This window comes from Bipolaris maydis, assembly GCF_028858645.1.
Source record: "Bipolaris maydis strain C4 unplaced genomic scaffold PSV08scaffold_5, whole genome shotgun sequence".
In the NCBI taxonomy this organism is placed as follows: Eukaryota; Fungi; Ascomycota; class Dothideomycetes; order Pleosporales; family Pleosporaceae; genus Bipolaris; species Bipolaris maydis.
Window position 1 is genome coordinate 1,437,580 of NW_027093861.1, and position 16,356 is coordinate 1,453,935.

A 16,356-nucleotide genomic window follows, 5' to 3' on the forward strand; every position below is an offset into this window, starting at 1 on the left:
ACTCTCTTTCCTACTCAGCTCACTTTGCTTTATGAACCATTCTGCTCTGCCCATGATACCTTTTGAGCTGGATCTACATGAAGAATGGCCAACAAACACATTACAGCGGTACATCCGCAGATTCTGGTGCAACTGCCACGATTATTATCAAACTCACACCGCTTGCCTAGCAAGCTGTACAACCTGACCCATGCTAATTCCCACGAATTGGGTCACAGTTTCCCTGGCATATGCAAATCAGCCGTAATATTATGAGGTTACAGTGCACAGGGCCGCTGTACCCAAGGTAGGATACATCTGATCATCCACGGCAGTCTTCCCCGCCTTGGTGTCTACAACCATATATATCCTTCGTGATGCCCGCGATGTGACAGACATAGACAGCATGGCCATGCGCCTCCTAACTGCCTTTTCATGGGTTGCCCAAGGCGCCCTTGCCTCTACAACTACTTTGCAACAATGGAATGTCATATCCTCTGCCAACGTCGTTGACGACCCCATCAGGCTCTCTCAATCCGGCATCAACACTTCGTCATGGTATTCCATCGGACCCGCAGCCACTCTCATGAACACTCTCATCAGCAATGCCGTCTACAATGACACCGACTTGTTTTACTCGACCAATATGCAGAAGATAGACACCGCGCAATTCCGAATCCCATGGTACTACCGAACTGACAAGGTCGTGATCGCCGAGAAAACTCCAAATGACTACTACACTTTGATCACCAATGGTATCACCTCAAGAGCGGACATTTGGGTCAATGGGCAACTTATTGTAAACAAGGAAACGCAGGCTGGGTCGTATGCTGGGATAGAGTACGATATATCTAACCTCCTTCAGCCCAATGGTGCACAAAACGTAGTCCTGGTGAAAGCTTATCCGACCGATTACAATCGGGACTTCGCTATTTCCTTCTTGGACTGGAACCCTGCTCCCCAAGACAACGGAACCGGCATATGGCGACCATTTCAACTGAAAAGGACGGGCCAAGTTAGACTAACTACCCCAAGGGTCACCTCACACGCCGCTCTCGATGGAGGTCTCGATATCTTTGTGGACGTCAAGAACATGGCAAAGGAAGGCGATATTGAGGGCAGTGTTGCGTGTACAATCTTCGACCCTAATAAACTCGCAATCTTGAGTGCAACGTCACGCTTCAGGCTCTCTGGCAGTCAGCAATCAACTATCTCGTTCAGGGGAAAAGTAGACAACCCTCAGCTTTGGTGGCCTTACCAATGGGGTAGCCAGCCGTTATACAGCATTCAATGCAGTGCTTCGACCCCTAACAATTCTGTTTCCGACTCTACACCACCAACCAACTTCGGCATCCGCACGGTCACGTCTTCTTTGAACCCACGCTTCAACGATACTACGTTTTTCGTCAACGGCCATCGATTTCAAGCTCAGGGCGCGGGCTACACGTCTGATATCTTCCTCCGATTTGACCTAGAACAGACCAGAAGACAATTTCAATTGGTCAAAGATATGGGTCTGAACACTGTCCGCTCGGAAGGAAAACAGGAACACCCGGAATTCTACGATCTAGCCGATCAAATGGGTATCATGATACTTGCTGGCTGGGAATGCTGCAATAAATGGGAGGGGTGGACTTACAATGATATTGGCAGTGGAGAGAAATGGACCGATCCTGACTATCCAATTGCGGCGCGATCGATGAAGCACGAAGCTGAGATGATGCGGCATCACCCAAGCATATTGGGCTTCCTGATTGGAAGTGACTTTTGGCCGAATGACAGAGCAACACAGATCTACCTCGATGCTCTCAGTGCCGTAAACTGGGACATTCCCATTCTAGCATCCGCAATTCAGTGGGGAGCACCGGCACAACTCAATAACAGTGGGTTGAAGATGCAAGGTCCATATGACTGGGAGCCTCCCAACTATTGGTACGATCCTCAACGTCGCTACGGCAGTGCAGCAGGATTCGGCTCTGAACTGAGCGCAGGAGCAGGCACACCTGAGCTTAATTCTCTAGTGAGATTCCTCTCCCCATCTGATCTGGAAGATCTGTGGAGGGAACCAAAGAAAGGTCTCTATCACATGGCGACAGAGGGTTCGGTCTTCCACACGCGCGATCTTTACAACACTGGTCTCTGGGCGCGCTATGGCGCCCCGTCAAGCTTATCTGACTACGTTCTCAAAGCACAAATGATGGACTACGAAGCAACGCGCGCCCAATTCGAGTCCCTAATCAGTACTTGGAACGAAGCCCTCGAGAGACCCGCAACAGGCATGATATACTGGATGCTCAACAACGCCTGGCCCTCTCTTCACTGGAACCTCTTTGACTACTATCTCCGCCCAGCAGGCGCCTACTTTGGCACCAAAGACGCCCTCGGCACTCGCGAAACCCTTACTCTCAACTACGAAACTCAAGCCGTATCCCTCGTCAACCGTCTTCTAGTCCCCAACACTCCCGGATATGTCTCCGACCAACGCATCATAAGCATGCAAATCGTATCCCTAAACGGCACAACGATAGCCAGCCAAACCACCGCTGCAATTACAAAACCAAACTCCGCACACGAAGTAGCAAGGCTTCCCACTTGGCAGAATAAAACGACCGACCCCGTTGTCCTAGCTCGCTTGCAGCTTAACAATGGAAACAGCACTCTATTAAAGAAAACATACTGGCTCTCTCACACCCCCGACACCCTGGACTGGGGCAGGTCGGATTGGTACTACACACCTGTCGCCAAATACGAGGATTATTCCGCCTTGTCGAGCATCCCTGCCGCAGACCTCAGCATCTCCGCCACCTATTATTCAACTTCTGGGACTAACCTAGTAGCGCGTCTGGTGCTGAGGAATACCGGGACGGCACCTGCGGTGTTTGTGCGCTTGAATGTTGTTGATGCGGTAGGGAGGGATGTCGGATCGCTGATGTGGAGTAAGAATTACTTTACGCTTTTGCCCGGGGAAGAGGAGGTTGTGGAGGTGAGAGGGGGAGAGGGGGTGGGGGCGAGGGTGTTGGTTGTTGATGGGAGGAATGTTGGGGAGAGAAAGGTTGTGCTTGGGTATTGAAAAAGATGGGTTTGTTTGATTATATTTGTTTAGTTATTGGGGGGTTTGGAAAGGGGGATATTGTGGGGTGTTCTGTGCCTAGTTCCTTCATATTTCCTGTTCGCTGTTTCGTTTTGAATAGACTGAGTTGGTGGGACGCAAGAGGTGCTGCCTCCCGGATTCGAACTGAGGTGGAGTTCCTCTACAGCAAACCATCACTTCATTCTTTCCTTTCCCCTCCCTTCCTTGATGACATGCCATGATACATCTTTATGGTAAAGAAGAATTCCACAAACAGACACAGCTCAATCCGACACATCACCGTGATTCACACTCTTCTTAAGCGGCTCCACAAGCTTCCTCGAGGGCCGGAAAATCTGCAACTGGTTATCCTCCGCCGCACCCATCATAAGCCACGGGTCGTTCTTATTCCAATCAAAGTCGCAGATCCTGTTTGTGAACCCGCCGTGCATGAACAATCTAACTCATAATTAGTACACATCATCAACAAAAAAAGGGAACCACGTCTTGAAAACTTACAATTCAGGCGGTCCATCTTCCGCCTCTTCTTCTGTCTGCTCAGACCCAATTTTGCTGAGATCCCAGAGGCAGATACGGCGATCGTAGCTGGAACTTGCGAGGATAGCAGCGTCCTGAGGGTGCCACTGCAGCCCGATGACGTCGGCGCGGTGACTCTGAAGGCTATGCAGCTTCTTGTCGAAATTGCGCAAGTCCCAGATACCGACAGTTTTATCCGCCGAGCCCGTAGCGAAGGTGCTTTCGAATTCTGGGTGGAAGGAAATGCAGTTTACAGCGTCTTCGTGGGCTTCTTTTCTGTAAAGGGCTTTCTTGTGGGTTTCCATGCGGGTGTCGATGATTTGCCAGGTGAGGTCGTCCGAGGCGGTGCCGATGAGGAAGTTGTGGATGGGGTGGTATTGGACGTCGTTTACGGTCGCGCTGTGGACGGTGTAGGTGGCGGTGGGGCTGAGGGTTTTGTTGCTCTTTGAGAAGCCGGATTTGAGGTCCCAGGTCTTAACTGTGGTATCTTCGTTTCCGGTTACCAAGTGGCCTTCTTTGAGGGGACTCCAGCTTAGACCGAAACCCTCCTTGCTGTGGCCGACCAGCTCGGCTTCGAACTTGATTGAGTCGTCTTTGGGTTGTAGGGGGTGTTTGGTTCGGTCGAATACCAGGACTTTGCCGTCTACGCAGAGAGATGCTATTATGTCCGGGTTTTGGGGCTGGTACCGCGCCTTGTTGACTTCGCCTGGGTGGTTGATCTTTTGTACAATCTTGAAGTCAAAGGGCCGCTTAGCATTCCCATGTCCGCCAATCTCTCCCCGCTCTTCGTTGAGCTCTGACAGGTCGGGTTCACGAAAGTCGGGTATCTCGCAGTGGGCGATCTGGAGGTAGTTTTGCGCTTGGTTCGAGGTGTGGGTACCGAGGATAACGCGGTGCTGGCTCATGTTTGTGCCTTCGACTGGCTTCTTGTCGGGGAGCCATTGAGTGGTGAGTGTTGGCCACTCGAGCGCGCGGCCGTACAGCATGTCGTAGAGAAATACAGAGTTCTTCTTCCATATCTTATACTCCTCGTTGATAATCTTCTGCTCGACCTGCTCTTGGTCGTCCATCTCATGCGAATCGTGGGCGTCTGTGATGACAGTGTCAGTGTCAACTTGAAGAATGCTGCCAGATAATTCATGTGTTTTCCATATCCCCCAGAATGTGCCTATTGGAGAGCAAACTGCGCGCTAGTCATGTCAAGATGATAGCATCTAATGCGGAACTCGTGGCCTGTCGCAAATGCAATCATATTTGGTTGACGCCTTGACAAAGCTTTGGCTACCACTCAGTCCAAAGAGTAGTATCCATGCCTCGTCCATGTGAGCGGAGAGCACTTGTGAAGGCATACAAAGCTACATGTAGCAATTGTCCAGCGCCTGGCACCATTGGCGGACTACTGCTCAGACAATATATGTGAAGGCGCGTGTAACTTACCACTCATTGTCTCGTCCATTTTGATTGTGGTTGGGTTATCAACAATCTCAACTGTGGCAAATACACGTCCTATCGCGGTGCGTGGAGGTTGTCGGGCGTGAAAGTCCGGCGCAACGACGCGATCCCAAAGTTCGCGTTCAGACAACCCGGGCGTCGATCACGTCGTTAGCGCCCCACATGCTTGGCACTCGCCGTCAGTATATCCATTGCCTCTGTCATCTAGACTTGCCCTCTTTGAAGACCCCAGCGTCGAGAACCGCCACCCCATCCTCTCTGCTCTCTCTCCCCTCAGCGCCTTTGCGCGCCTCTCTTCGCTATTGCTTTTCTTCTTTTTGTCTGCTTTGCGATCCAATTCACCCCGCCCGACTGCAAAAACAACGGTCGCATAGCCGCCTTGCCATCTATTCTCAGCAATTACTAGACAGTAGTAGCAGCAGCAGCCATGGGTGTTCCCAAGTTCTTTCGATGGATGTCCGAAAGGTATCCGGGCATCTCGCAGCTCATTGCGGAGAACCGCATTCCTGAGTTCGATTGTCTCTATGTAAGTGACTCAATGCCGTCATTGACGCCCGAGGCTGACAGCCACAGCTTGATATGAACGGTATTATCCACAACTGTACCCACAGCGATTCCGACAGCGTTACCGCCCGCAAAACGGAAGAGCAGATGTTTATCAGCATCTTCAACTACATCGAGCACTTGTTTGGCAAAATCAAGCCCAAGCAGCTCTTCTTCATGGCCATCGATGGTGTCGCCCCGCGCGCCAAGATGAACCAGCAGCGTGCGCGACGCTTCCGAACGGCTCTCGATGCTGAAAAGGCTCGGGAGAAGGCTATCCGCGAAGGCGTTGAGATGCCGACCGAGGAAGCATTCGACAGCAACTGCATCACGCCAGGCACGGCGTTCATGGCGAAGCTCACGCAGCAGCTCAAGTACTTCATCAACAAGAAGGTCTCTGAGGACATTGACTGGCAGGGCGTGGAAGTCGTTCTGTCAGGTCACGAGGTCCCCGGAGAGGGCGAGCACAAGATCATGGAGTACATCCGTCAGGCAAAGGCGCAGCCGGGGTACGACCCGAACCGGCGCCACTGCTTGTATGGTCTTGATGCGGATTTGATCATGTTGGGTCTGCTTAGCCATGACCCCCACTTCAGTTTACTGCGAGAAGAGGTGACTTTCGGCCGCCAGAGCCAGACCAAGTCCAAAGAGTTGGAGCACCAAAACTTCTACCTCATGCATCTTTGCATAGTTCGCGAGTATTTGGAACTCGAGTTTCAGGAGCTGGAAGAGCCAGGTGCTCTTAGCTTTCCCTTCGATATGGAGCGTGTTATTGACGACTTTATCCTAATGGCTTTCTTTGTTGGTAACGATTTCCTTCCAAATCTTCCGCATTTGCATATCAACGAGGGCGCTTTGGCTCTCATGTTTAACGTTTACAAGACGGTTTTGCCCAAGGGTAAAGGGTATATCAATGAGGGAGGTGTCATCAACATGGAGCGCTTGGCTATATTGTTGGACGAACTCTCAAACATAGAATACCGTCATTTCGAATCTGAAAACTCTGACGCAGCCTGGTTCAAGGGTAAGAGCCTTGAGAAAGAAGACGTTATGAAGAAGACCGCGAAACGAGGCACGATTGTCATGACTACTCAGCAACAGCAGTTGTTCTCACAGGCCAAGGCCTGGTTGGATAACTACTTGGGAAAGAAGGAGCAGGCTCCTCTTGACCTTCCTGTCTCCTTGTCAGCGGATGACCGAAAATTCGTCCAGGAGCTTGCGGATAAGCTCCATCTTCCTTGGAAGACTGTTCAGAACGATGATGGCGATCGTCATCTCCAAATCACTGCCCCGCCGAAGCTGGTCGAGGGCGATTCAGACGAGGACGAGGAAATGGAAGACGAATCTAACAAAGCTATTGCACGTGTTGTGCAGAAATATGAACAGGCCAAGGTTGTCGATATTTCGCCTGAGGCTGCTCAATCCGAGATGCAAAAGAAGTACGACGAAAAGTTCGAAGCTTGGAAGAACAGCTACTACAAGAGCAAGTTCGACTGGGACCGTAGTAACGAGGAAGAGCTTCGAAAGCTGACGGAGAACTACGTCCAAGGCCTGCAGTGGGTTCTCTATTACTACTACCGCGGTGTAGCATCATGGCCATGGTACTATGGTTACCACTACTCGCCCATGATCTCTGATGTTAAGCGAGGTCTCAAGGCAGATATCAACTTCAAGCTCGGTCAGCCATTCAAGCCTTACCAGCAGCTGATGGGTGTTTTGCCCGATCGTAGTAAGAGCATTGTACCAAAAGCCTACCATCCCCTCATGACGAACGAGGATTCTCCTATCATCGATTTCTATCCTCGGGACTTCACTCTGGATATGAATGGTAAAAAGCAGGATTGGGAGGCTGTTGTCAAGATCCCGTTCATCCAGGAAGACCGCTTGCTCAAGGCCATGGCTACCAAGGATGATCAACTGACTCCAGATGAGAAGGCCCGCAACACATTCGGTGTATCACTCAAGTTCAGCTACGCGAAGGATTTGGACTATGTCTACCCATCGTCTCTACCGGGCATCTTCCCAGATCTTCCGCATTGCAAGTGTATTGAGAATATTTTCGATCTGCCCACTATGGAAGGATTGGAATACTATATTGGACTTATGGATGGTGTCAAAACTGGAGCCGAGGCTTTGGCAGGTTTCCCTAGCTTGAAGGTCCTCCCATTCCACGGCAAGCTCGAGTTTGCTGGCGTCAACGTTTTCCAACAAGACAGCAGAAACGAGAGCATGGTCATTACACTGTTGGATACTGCGCCTCGACAATCAGTTTCGCATGCACAAGAAAAGCTAGGGAAGGCTGTTCACGTCGGCTATCCATTCCTACACGAGGCAAAGGTAGTCAAGGTGTCTGATGAGCTCTTCGACTATGTACTTCCCGAGAGTGGCCCATCTGCCCCTGTTGCTATTCCACATGGACCTCAGGAAATCTCCAACTGGAAGAAGACCGCGAACCGCATCGAAACCCAATACAGCAAGCGTCTCGGTATTAACATTGGAGAGGTTGAGTCTCTCGTGCACGTGGAAATGCTCAAGGGACTACGCAAGACTGACGAGGGTGCGACTATCAAGGAGTATGGTGAGGTTGCTGGGTTGCAGATCGAATATGCGACTCAGACCATTGTTGATGAGGTCGCTAGCCCAGACGCTCGATTCTTGGAGAAGGAGGCTTTGCCCATTGAGGAAGAGTTTCCTGTAGGTGCTAGAGCTTTCTATCTTGGAGACTACGCCTATGGTCGCCCCTTGCAAGTTATTAGCCATGCCGACAACAAGGCTACGATCATGGTTGCCAAACTCAAGAAACCAGAGCCACAGTTCGGGCGTGAGGTTGTGAGCATGGCTGAAAAGGCTACTCCCTACCTGCCATCGTACATTGTGGCTAAGCAGCTCAACATGCCGCCGCTTGCACTATCTAAGCTGACGTCCTCTTTCAACGTCAACTCAAGTGGTCTTAAGCTAAATCTTGGCCTGAACTTGAAATTTGAAGCGAAGAAACTCAAGGTCTTGGGCTATTCAAGAAAGTCGGCCAATGGATGGGAATACAGTCAGAAAGCCATGGCTTTGCTTGCTAGTTATATGATCAAGTTTCCCGAGTTTGTTGCCGCCATCATCAACAACCCGACAGGCGACGGCTGGGAAGACACCGATTTTTACCCACCTGAGATCGCGAAGCAAAAAGTCAAAGAGATTGGAGCTTGGTTGAAAGAAGTTCAAACTAAGAGTTTTGAAAAGGTTCCTTTGGACGCTGAGCAGCTCGACTCCGACACCGTCAAGCTGATCGAGCAGGCCGCGGATGCCAACTTCCCACTCACCCAAGACGTCGAGCCTAAGAAGGTTACAAAGGTGCCTCGTGTTGCTTTGCTGAAGCCATCGGATGCAGAGCAACGATTGGGACACCAGACTTTCAGCATCGGTGATCGCATTGTCTACGTCCAGGATTCTGGAAGAGTGCCGATTGGGTCATCTGGCACCGTTGTCGGTAAGACACGCACAGCTCGCGTGCTCTTGCTAGACGTTGTTTTCGACGCAACATTCATGAGTGGAACATCACTTGGCGACCGCTGCTCTCCGTTTAGAGGATCTACCGTTCCAGCAACCGCGGTCGTCAATATGACCGATCAGCAGGTTGTTCACTACTCAAGTGCTGCTGCTGCCCGACGCCCGCAACAAGCGCCACAATCATACACCATGCCACGTATTGGTGCTCCTGGAGGCCCTCAACTGGTACCAGCGAATACACCGCCTCCTCTCCGTGGCTCATACCGAGGAGCTTTCGGTAACGTCAATGGGCGCGGTGGTGGTATGGCTCCACGACAAAGCCCAGCTCCTCATCAAGCCCAGGGTCAGCAGCAGACTCTACCAATCCATGGCGGACCACCTCGTGGTGGCCGTGGTGGTTACGCGCCTCGTGGCGCACAGACAAACGGTCACCACGCTCAAGACCAGAATCATGCTCCAAACAGAGGCAATGCTCGCGGTAATCTCCGAGGTGGTTCTGCGGATTTCGTGCCTCGTGGACGAGGAGGTTCCAAGGCCAATCGTGGTGGTTTTACCGTTATAGACAACACCGACCCTACTGAAGGCGTTGTTCCCAATAACCCCAACTTCCAACCGCGAAATTACTCCAACGTTCCTCCACCAGCCAATCTGGATGGTGGACGGGGTGGAAGGGGCCGGGGCCGTGGGCGTGGAGGATTTCGTGGACGAGGTGGCCCTAGGGGTGGTGCACAGGCTGCTGCCCAGTAGAGCACTGCACCTTAACCTGGGAGATATTGCTTTGGGCGATTTGCTATCTGGCAATGGATGTAGAGGCACATGATCCTTGTCAATGTGGCACCTCAGAGTTTAGCTTAGAGTACACATAGATGGCAAAGGTGGTGTGGACAAGTGGTCGTACCATATACCATTGTAGAAAAGAAAGAGAGGCACACTCCGCTATGCGCGGGTTGCTAATCATAGTATCTACATCAATGATACTTTCCACTCATTCTTCATACCTTTTCTTCCCGTGAACCTTGACTCATGCGTCTAGTTAGACCCACACCATCCCCAACTGATACTCTACTCAATTTCGAATAAGTCCTTCGATACCGGATGCGGTCTATGCAGATATCATTACCTGCTTGACGCCGCCATCCCTTTCTGCCTAAGGCGTGGGTCCCAACAACACAACCGCACACGCAGCCTGGCACTTCCCAAAAGCAGCATTGCACAACAGGATGCTGGCTGGAGCTGATGCACTAAACGTAGCACCCCACGTGAAGCCAGCTGCAGAGTAGCATGCCATCACCACTCCAGCGCAGCCTGCCTAGCACACAGCGTATCCTACCAGGCCGGCAGATACCTGGCCGGCAGTCAGGCCCAGGATGGCAATGGCTGCCTTGGTGAGGGAGAGGGGTTTCATCGTTGACATTTCTACGATGGATCCGTGTTTTGAATGAGTGAGTTGTTTTGGAGTGGAAATGCTTGTTGTGATAGTGGAGTTGTGGCTTATTTTGGTGATTTTAAAGGCATAGCATTTGCAGGTAGAAGTAGGTATTGGGAATGGTTTGCTTGCTGTTTAGACATGACGCCAGAATGGCCTCCGGTGTTCATGGAAAGACTTGGTATTTCTGTATTTGTCTTCTGTCGCGAGACAATATATGACGGCGAATCGGAGGAGTTGTTTGCTACTTGGATGAGGAGAAAGGCGGAGGAGACTTGGAAGAGTGGAAATCTATGTATGTAAATGGAGGCTTGGTTGAGATGTCTGATATCCCGTCAGAAAAGCACCGAAGGCCTAGCATAAGAAAATTGTCGATGTGTGGAGTCTTGATGTCTTAGATAGACGAAAACAACGAAGTTAAAACAAGCCTGGATCGGATCGAATCCCAAGCAATAAAGATCGTACGCTAGGCCAATCGGCAAGCACCACAAAGCATGCCCCCAGCCCTAAGTGTATGCATTGGGGTGCCGTCACTAAATCCAAGCCTCACCAATCGAATCCTACCCCGCAAAATGCGCCAGATAAGGCAATCCAAAATGTATGGTACACCATAGTACCCCGATCCCTGAAACCTCGCGGCTCCCGCTTCAGCCGCCTAGCACTAAGCCTCAAAACAGCAACAAGCCAAATGCATCTTTATCAGGAAACTGAGCGCTTCTCGGTGAGCCCGGCGGGCCCTCCGATCGATCGCACACGTCATTACTATTGCTGTGCTGTCCCTCTCCTCCCCCCTCCCGGAGCCAACGCTAACCCCAGAGTTTCTTTCAAATCCAGAGATATGTACCGCTGTTACACATCATCTTCTTCTTTCGGAACACCCGGAGTTGCCAGCGACACACTCCAATGTGCGGTATCACTTGTGCGGTTGCGTTGCGCGGTCACGGGCCGCTGCTGGCTGGAGACTCAGCAGCGTTGAGCACCACGCTGGAAAAGAGTTTGGATACCATTAAGCATCGCGGGCCGGATGCGAATGGGCATTGGATTAGCGAGGATTGTCGCGTGGGTATGTCTTTTTTTGGGGTCGTTGAGGATCGAGCGATGTCCTGTCTGCTGGAGGTTGGTTATTAAACGGACCATGTGACTAACGTTTATCTTTCTTTTCGGTGATACACAGCACTTGGACATAATCGGCTTGCGATTGTCGATTTGAACCCTGAGGGGGAACAGCCGTTTCATGACGCGGATGGGACGGTGCATGCGGTTGTCAATGGGGAGCTCTATGGGTATGAAGAGATAAGGGAGGAGTTGAGTCGCGAGGGGTATAAGTTTAAGAGTCGATCGGATTCAGAGATTGCGCTGGCATTGTATAAGAAGCATGGGATGTCGTTTTTGGAGTACTTAAGGGGAGAATTTTCGTTGTGCTTGTATGATTCGCTTGCGAAGGTTGTCATCGCTGCTTGTGATCGGTATGCGATTAAGCCGATGTACTATACTATTCTTGATGGGAAAATTCTGGTAGGAACATCTCAGATTCGACGGGGCACATTGATACTCACACTGGTTTTCTAGGTTGCTTCTGAGATGAAGGCTTTCTTGCCGTTTGGATGGAAACCAGAGTGGGATGTACAGAGTATCAAGGACGTCGGTTGGCTCTGCGATGGACGAACAATATTCCAGGGCGTATCGAAAATACTACCTGGTCACTATCTGGTGTGCAGGTCTTTCAACACAATATCACAGTACAAGTACTGGGATATTCAATTCAAAGACAAGGTAACATCAGTATCGCCCGAGTAAGCAGCGGCACTAACAGCCTACAGAGACAAGTGGAAACACGAAGTGAACAGGAAATGATAGAGGGTGTTCGTGAACGACTCTTAGAAGCCGTTCGCGATCGTCTTCGCGCTGATGTACCAATCGGCGTCTTTCTGAGTGGCGGCATCGACTCCAGCGCGATAGCAGGAATGATCAAACACCTGATGGATACTGAAGGCGCGCGACTGGGCACTGCACCCGCATCCGAACGAATGAATTGCTTCAGTGTCAAGTTCATAGGCGAAGAACACGATGAAGAACCCATTGCACGCCGAACTGCAGAGTGGCTAGGAGTCAAAATGCATCACTGTGAGATGACAGAGGAGAACTTCGCTGCCAACATCGAAACCGCAGTCTGGCATAATGAGGCTGCTGTGACAGATCTAGGTACAGTGGGAAAGTTCCTGCTCTCCAAAACCACTAGTGATGCGGGTATCAAAGTCGTCTTGACTGGTGAAGGCTCAGATGAGCATTTCGCTGGCTACCGCGAGCTGCTTACCGACTTTGTTCGCGAACCCGATGCCTCATGGCCAAATACCACTTTATCAGAAGCCGACCGCATAGCCACTTTCAACGAACTCGAAGGCTCAGAAACCTCTGGACCCAAAGACCTTTCTACCTCCGCCGCCGTGCGCGCCCAGGTAAACAACACCTCATTCCTCGGTTTCACCCAAACTGCCTCCCTCCGCGATGCTCTCTTCGCACCTTGGGTACCCCATGAGTTCGGCACAAGCGACAAGCGTCTCACAGTCGTAAACTCCCTCGACGGCTGCACCCGCGCGCTCATGGCAAAAAAATGGCATCCCCTCCACACATCCCTCTACATCTGGAGTAAATCCAGTCTTGCAAACGGCCTCCTTACCGTCCTCGGCGATCGCTGTGAAATGGCGCACAGCGTAGAAGGACGCCAGCCCTTTCTCGACCACCGCCTTACAGAGTACGCCATGGCGCTGCCGCCGTCCGTGAAACTGCATTATGACCCTGCTACTCGCTCTTTTAGCGAAAAGTGGATTCTCAAGGAAGCTATGAAGCCGTTTATCACGGCTGAGCTATACCAACGCACACACCAACTTCGAGTTTTCTAGAATAGGTGTAATTTTAGCTCAATATATACAAATCCATCCCAAGAAATCGATTGCAACTAGTGCCAAGTCGTGCAGCCCACGCGCTATAGAGCTAGAAGCTGGTAAAGTAGCTAATTTGAACACGTCTCACTCACGAAAACAAGAACACACAGACCACCCCGCAGCTTACTAAGAGAAAAAGCTTAGTAATAAAATGCCGCCTGATAGTGATACTATTATAGTAAATACGCAGGAAAACGGGCAAGAGAGCCAAGGACCAGAGGCTCAAATTAATAGAGAAATGGACGTAGAGTCCCCACCAGCCACCCCCACCCAAAACCAACAAACACCAAGCGTGTTTGAAATACCAATACTACCACTAAACAAGCGATACGCCAACTTCTCGCCAGAGACTACCTACAGAGGCAGAAACCCATACCAAAACACCTCCAGCCCAAAACCAATTGCCAAGAACGCTGAACAGGCAATCTATTGGGCTAGAGACCTAATTCTCCAGGCCTCTACAATGGAAGAATCTCATATAGCCCAAAACAAGCTACTAGAGCTACTAGACGTCTTTAGGGACTATACCGAAACAGGCAGAGTAGCCAACCAAATCACAGAAAAGCTATCTGCCAAACTAGCTTACCACTCAGCCACGCTCGCAAACGCCTCACAGCAAGCAACAAAGACGCTTAAACAAGCGACGATCGCAGCCTCAAACAAGGCACAACCAATAGCTGCGCAACCTACCCAAAAACCAGCCCAAAGCTCATACGCAGCTATTGCAGCAAACAACTCAAACCAGGCCTGGACGACAGTACAGCCAAGGAAGAAGCAAGCACAACAGGCTAAAAAACCAGCATCTTACTACCAGACGCTGGTTACACTAGAAGACGGCCAAATAATTAGCCCTCTACTAGTTAGAAACAAGATCAACCAAGCCTTCCAAAAGGCAGGCATCGCTGGCCCAGTTATCCAGCAAGTTTCAACAAGCAGAAGAAATAACCTTATCCTAACAACCACAGAAGGATACTCAGGAGAATTTCTTCTAAAGCAAGTTAATACATGGCAAAGCCAGCTCCCAATTAAGAAAGCCCAGCCGCTAGAGTCCTGGACTAAGCTTATTGTACATGGAGTACCAACAACCTTTGACGGAGCTGAAAACCTTCAGCTACTCCATACAGAAATCCCAACGTATAATAAGAACCAAACAATCGTTGGTAACCCATACTGGCTATCCAGAAGCTGGAAGAATAAGCAAACAAGCTCTATTGTAATTGCCTTTAAATCTGAAGAAGAGGCGAAGAAGATTGGTAGTAGAATAACAATTCTTGGCCAATCCCTTCGGGTAGAGAAATACCGCCAAATCCCACTAACTGCGCAATGCAGCAAGTGCCAAGGATTTGGACACAACTATAGCAGGTGTAGAAACCTAGCTAGCTGCCAGTTTTGCGCTGAAAACCACCTAACTACTCAGCACAACTGCAGTATTTGCAAAACCAAAGGGAAGGCCTGCAACCATACCCTGCCAAAATGCAAAAACTGCAAACAACCCCACTTTGCTAACAGCAAAGACTGCGAGGTATTCCTATCTATTAAATAATGGTAGAAAACCTTAAAGTACTACAAGTAAACCTAAACAAAAGTATGCACGCTACAGAGTCAACGCTACAACTAGCAATTGAACTTAAAGTGGACATTATCGCAATCCAAGAGCCGTGGATTGCACCTTCTAGCAGTAATAACTACGAAGCCCCAAGGTCAATAGCCCACCAGAGCTTCTACCAAATCTTTCCAAAAGTAGACCCAAACCTCCGCCCAAGAGCTCTATTTTATATATCTAGATCTCTAACAGCAGAGGTTAGCCAGCGAGAGGAGATAGGTGACCACGACGCTATTGCTATCACGATTCAAGAAGGACGCCTAAAGTTCAACATCTACAACGTATACAACCAAAAAAACGCAGAAAATATAAAAACCTTTCAAAGATTACTCGCTAATACTCAGCTACCAATATCCACCTTACTACTAATAGACGCCAACGAGCACCACCCTTGGTGGGACCCAGGCTGTAAAACTAGCCAAGACGGCCAGCTATTAGCAGATTGGATAGAAGACCAGGACCTTAGCCTCCTTAACACGCCAGGAACAGCCACTTTCTTTAGACCGCACCTGTCTAGAGAAACAACGCTAGATCTAACTATCGCCACACCAGACCTAGCCGCGAAAGTAAGAGACTGGCAAACAACAACAGAAACAGGATCTGACCACTATGGGATACTCTTCTCAATCCAGACAACAAAGGACCTAGTTAATAGCCCTACTAACCAAACAAGATACAATACAAAAAGGGCAGACTGGGACCTATTTAGAGAAGAGCTAGGCAAAGCTATCCAGAGCAACGCAGCTCTACAATCGCTAGATCAGATCCACCAACCAAGAAAAGCAGATTCAAGAAACCTACTCCTAGGCCAAGATAATAAGCTAAAGCTGCAACTAGACGCAATTGGAGAAGCTATTACGCTAGTAATCCAACAAGCCGCAGATAAAGCTATTCCACAACTAAAAGAAGGGCTAAAAGCAAAGCCCTGGTGGAACCAGGAGTTAACTAAGCTACGAAGAAACGTATCTCACTGCCAAAGAATATTCGCACAACAACTTCAAGCTACCTCTATAGAAGAAGCCTATCTTTTTAAGAGAGACTTCCTTCTAGCGCGAACAACGTACCAAACGGCAATTAAGAGAGCTAAAAGAGAACACTGGAGTAACTTCCTAGAAAAAGAAGACCCACAATCTATCTTTAAAGCTATGGACTATACAAAGGAAAAGAGAGTAGAAAGAATCCCTCCTATCCAGGGAGAGACGCTAGAAACCTCTTTTAAAGGAAAGTGCAAAGCCTTTCGAAAAGCATTATTCCCACCGCCACCAAGTACAGCACTACCAAGCTTTAATAACCACCAAGAGAAAGA

At 49.9% G+C, this 16,356-nt stretch overlaps 5 protein-coding genes across 5 annotated transcripts; 3 read left to right on the top strand and 2 right to left on the bottom strand.

The window, feature by feature from the left end:
* Positions 1–385: 385 nt before the first annotated feature.
* On the top strand, positions 386–3,049 carry PSV08DRAFT_370272 (glycoside hydrolase; the record flags this gene model as incomplete). The annotated part of the gene is made up of 1 exon (XM_014226579.1): positions 386–3,049. One exon carries the CDS (start codon positions 386–388, stop codon positions 3,047–3,049), a length of 2,664 nt encoding a protein of 887 aa, XP_014082054.1.
* Positions 3,041–5,046, bottom strand: PSV08DRAFT_221035 (WD40-repeat-containing domain protein). Its single transcript, XM_014226578.2, has 3 exons — positions 5,024–5,046; positions 3,569–4,676; positions 3,041–3,508 (listed from the first exon to the last, which is right to left on the bottom strand). Exons 1-3 carry the CDS (start codon positions 5,040–5,042, stop codon positions 3,334–3,336), a joined length of 1,302 nt encoding a protein of 433 aa, XP_014082053.1. The 5' UTR covers positions 5,043–5,046; the 3' UTR covers positions 3,041–3,333.
* A 320-nt stretch (positions 5,047–5,366) lies between these two features.
* Positions 5,367–9,826, top strand: PSV08DRAFT_388597 (5-3 exoribonuclease; the record flags this gene model as incomplete). The annotated part of the gene is made up of 4 exons (XM_066093490.1): positions 5,367–5,564; positions 5,612–6,271; positions 6,302–9,059; positions 9,093–9,826. Exons 1-4 carry the CDS (start codon positions 5,466–5,468, stop codon positions 9,824–9,826), a joined length of 4,251 nt encoding a protein of 1,416 aa, XP_065949341.1. The 5' UTR covers positions 5,367–5,465.
* A 400-nt stretch (positions 9,827–10,226) lies between these two features.
* On the bottom strand, positions 10,227–10,388 carry PSV08DRAFT_176985 (uncharacterized protein; the record flags this gene model as incomplete). Its single annotated transcript, XM_014226577.1, has 1 exon — positions 10,227–10,388. A coding segment is annotated over one exon (162 nt), but the record flags the coding sequence as incomplete, so codon positions are not given.
* Positions 10,389–11,379: 991 nt separating this feature from the next.
* PSV08DRAFT_409025 (asparagine synthase-domain-containing protein) lies at positions 11,380–13,703 on the top strand. Its single transcript, XM_014226576.2, has 4 exons — positions 11,380–11,568; positions 11,680–12,020; positions 12,075–12,278; positions 12,326–13,703. Exons 1-4 carry the CDS (start codon positions 11,409–11,411, stop codon positions 13,403–13,405), a joined length of 1,785 nt encoding a protein of 594 aa, XP_014082051.2. The 5' UTR covers positions 11,380–11,408; the 3' UTR covers positions 13,406–13,703.
* The last annotated feature ends 2,653 nt before the right edge of the window (positions 13,704–16,356 follow it).

What these genes read in the sequence shown, in the direction of transcription:
- PSV08DRAFT_221035 (XM_014226578.2), bottom strand. An exon ending in GAAGATGGACCGCCTGAATT is followed by an intron (nt 3,509 to 3,568) that starts GTAAGTTTTCAA and finishes ATTATGAGTTAG; the next exon opens with ATTGTTCATGCACGGCGGGT.
- PSV08DRAFT_409025 (XM_014226576.2), top strand. Translation starts at nt 11,409, where the DNA reads ATGTGCGGTATCACTTGTGCGGTTGCGTTGCGCGGTCACGGGCCGCTG. An exon ending in TAGCGAGGATTGTCGCGTGG is followed by an intron (nt 11,569 to 11,679) that starts GTATGTCTTTTT and finishes GGTGATACACAG; the next exon opens with CACTTGGACATAATCGGCTT. An exon ending in TTCTTGATGGGAAAATTCTG is followed by an intron (nt 12,021 to 12,074) that starts GTAGGAACATCT and finishes CTGGTTTTCTAG; the next exon opens with GTTGCTTCTGAGATGAAGGC.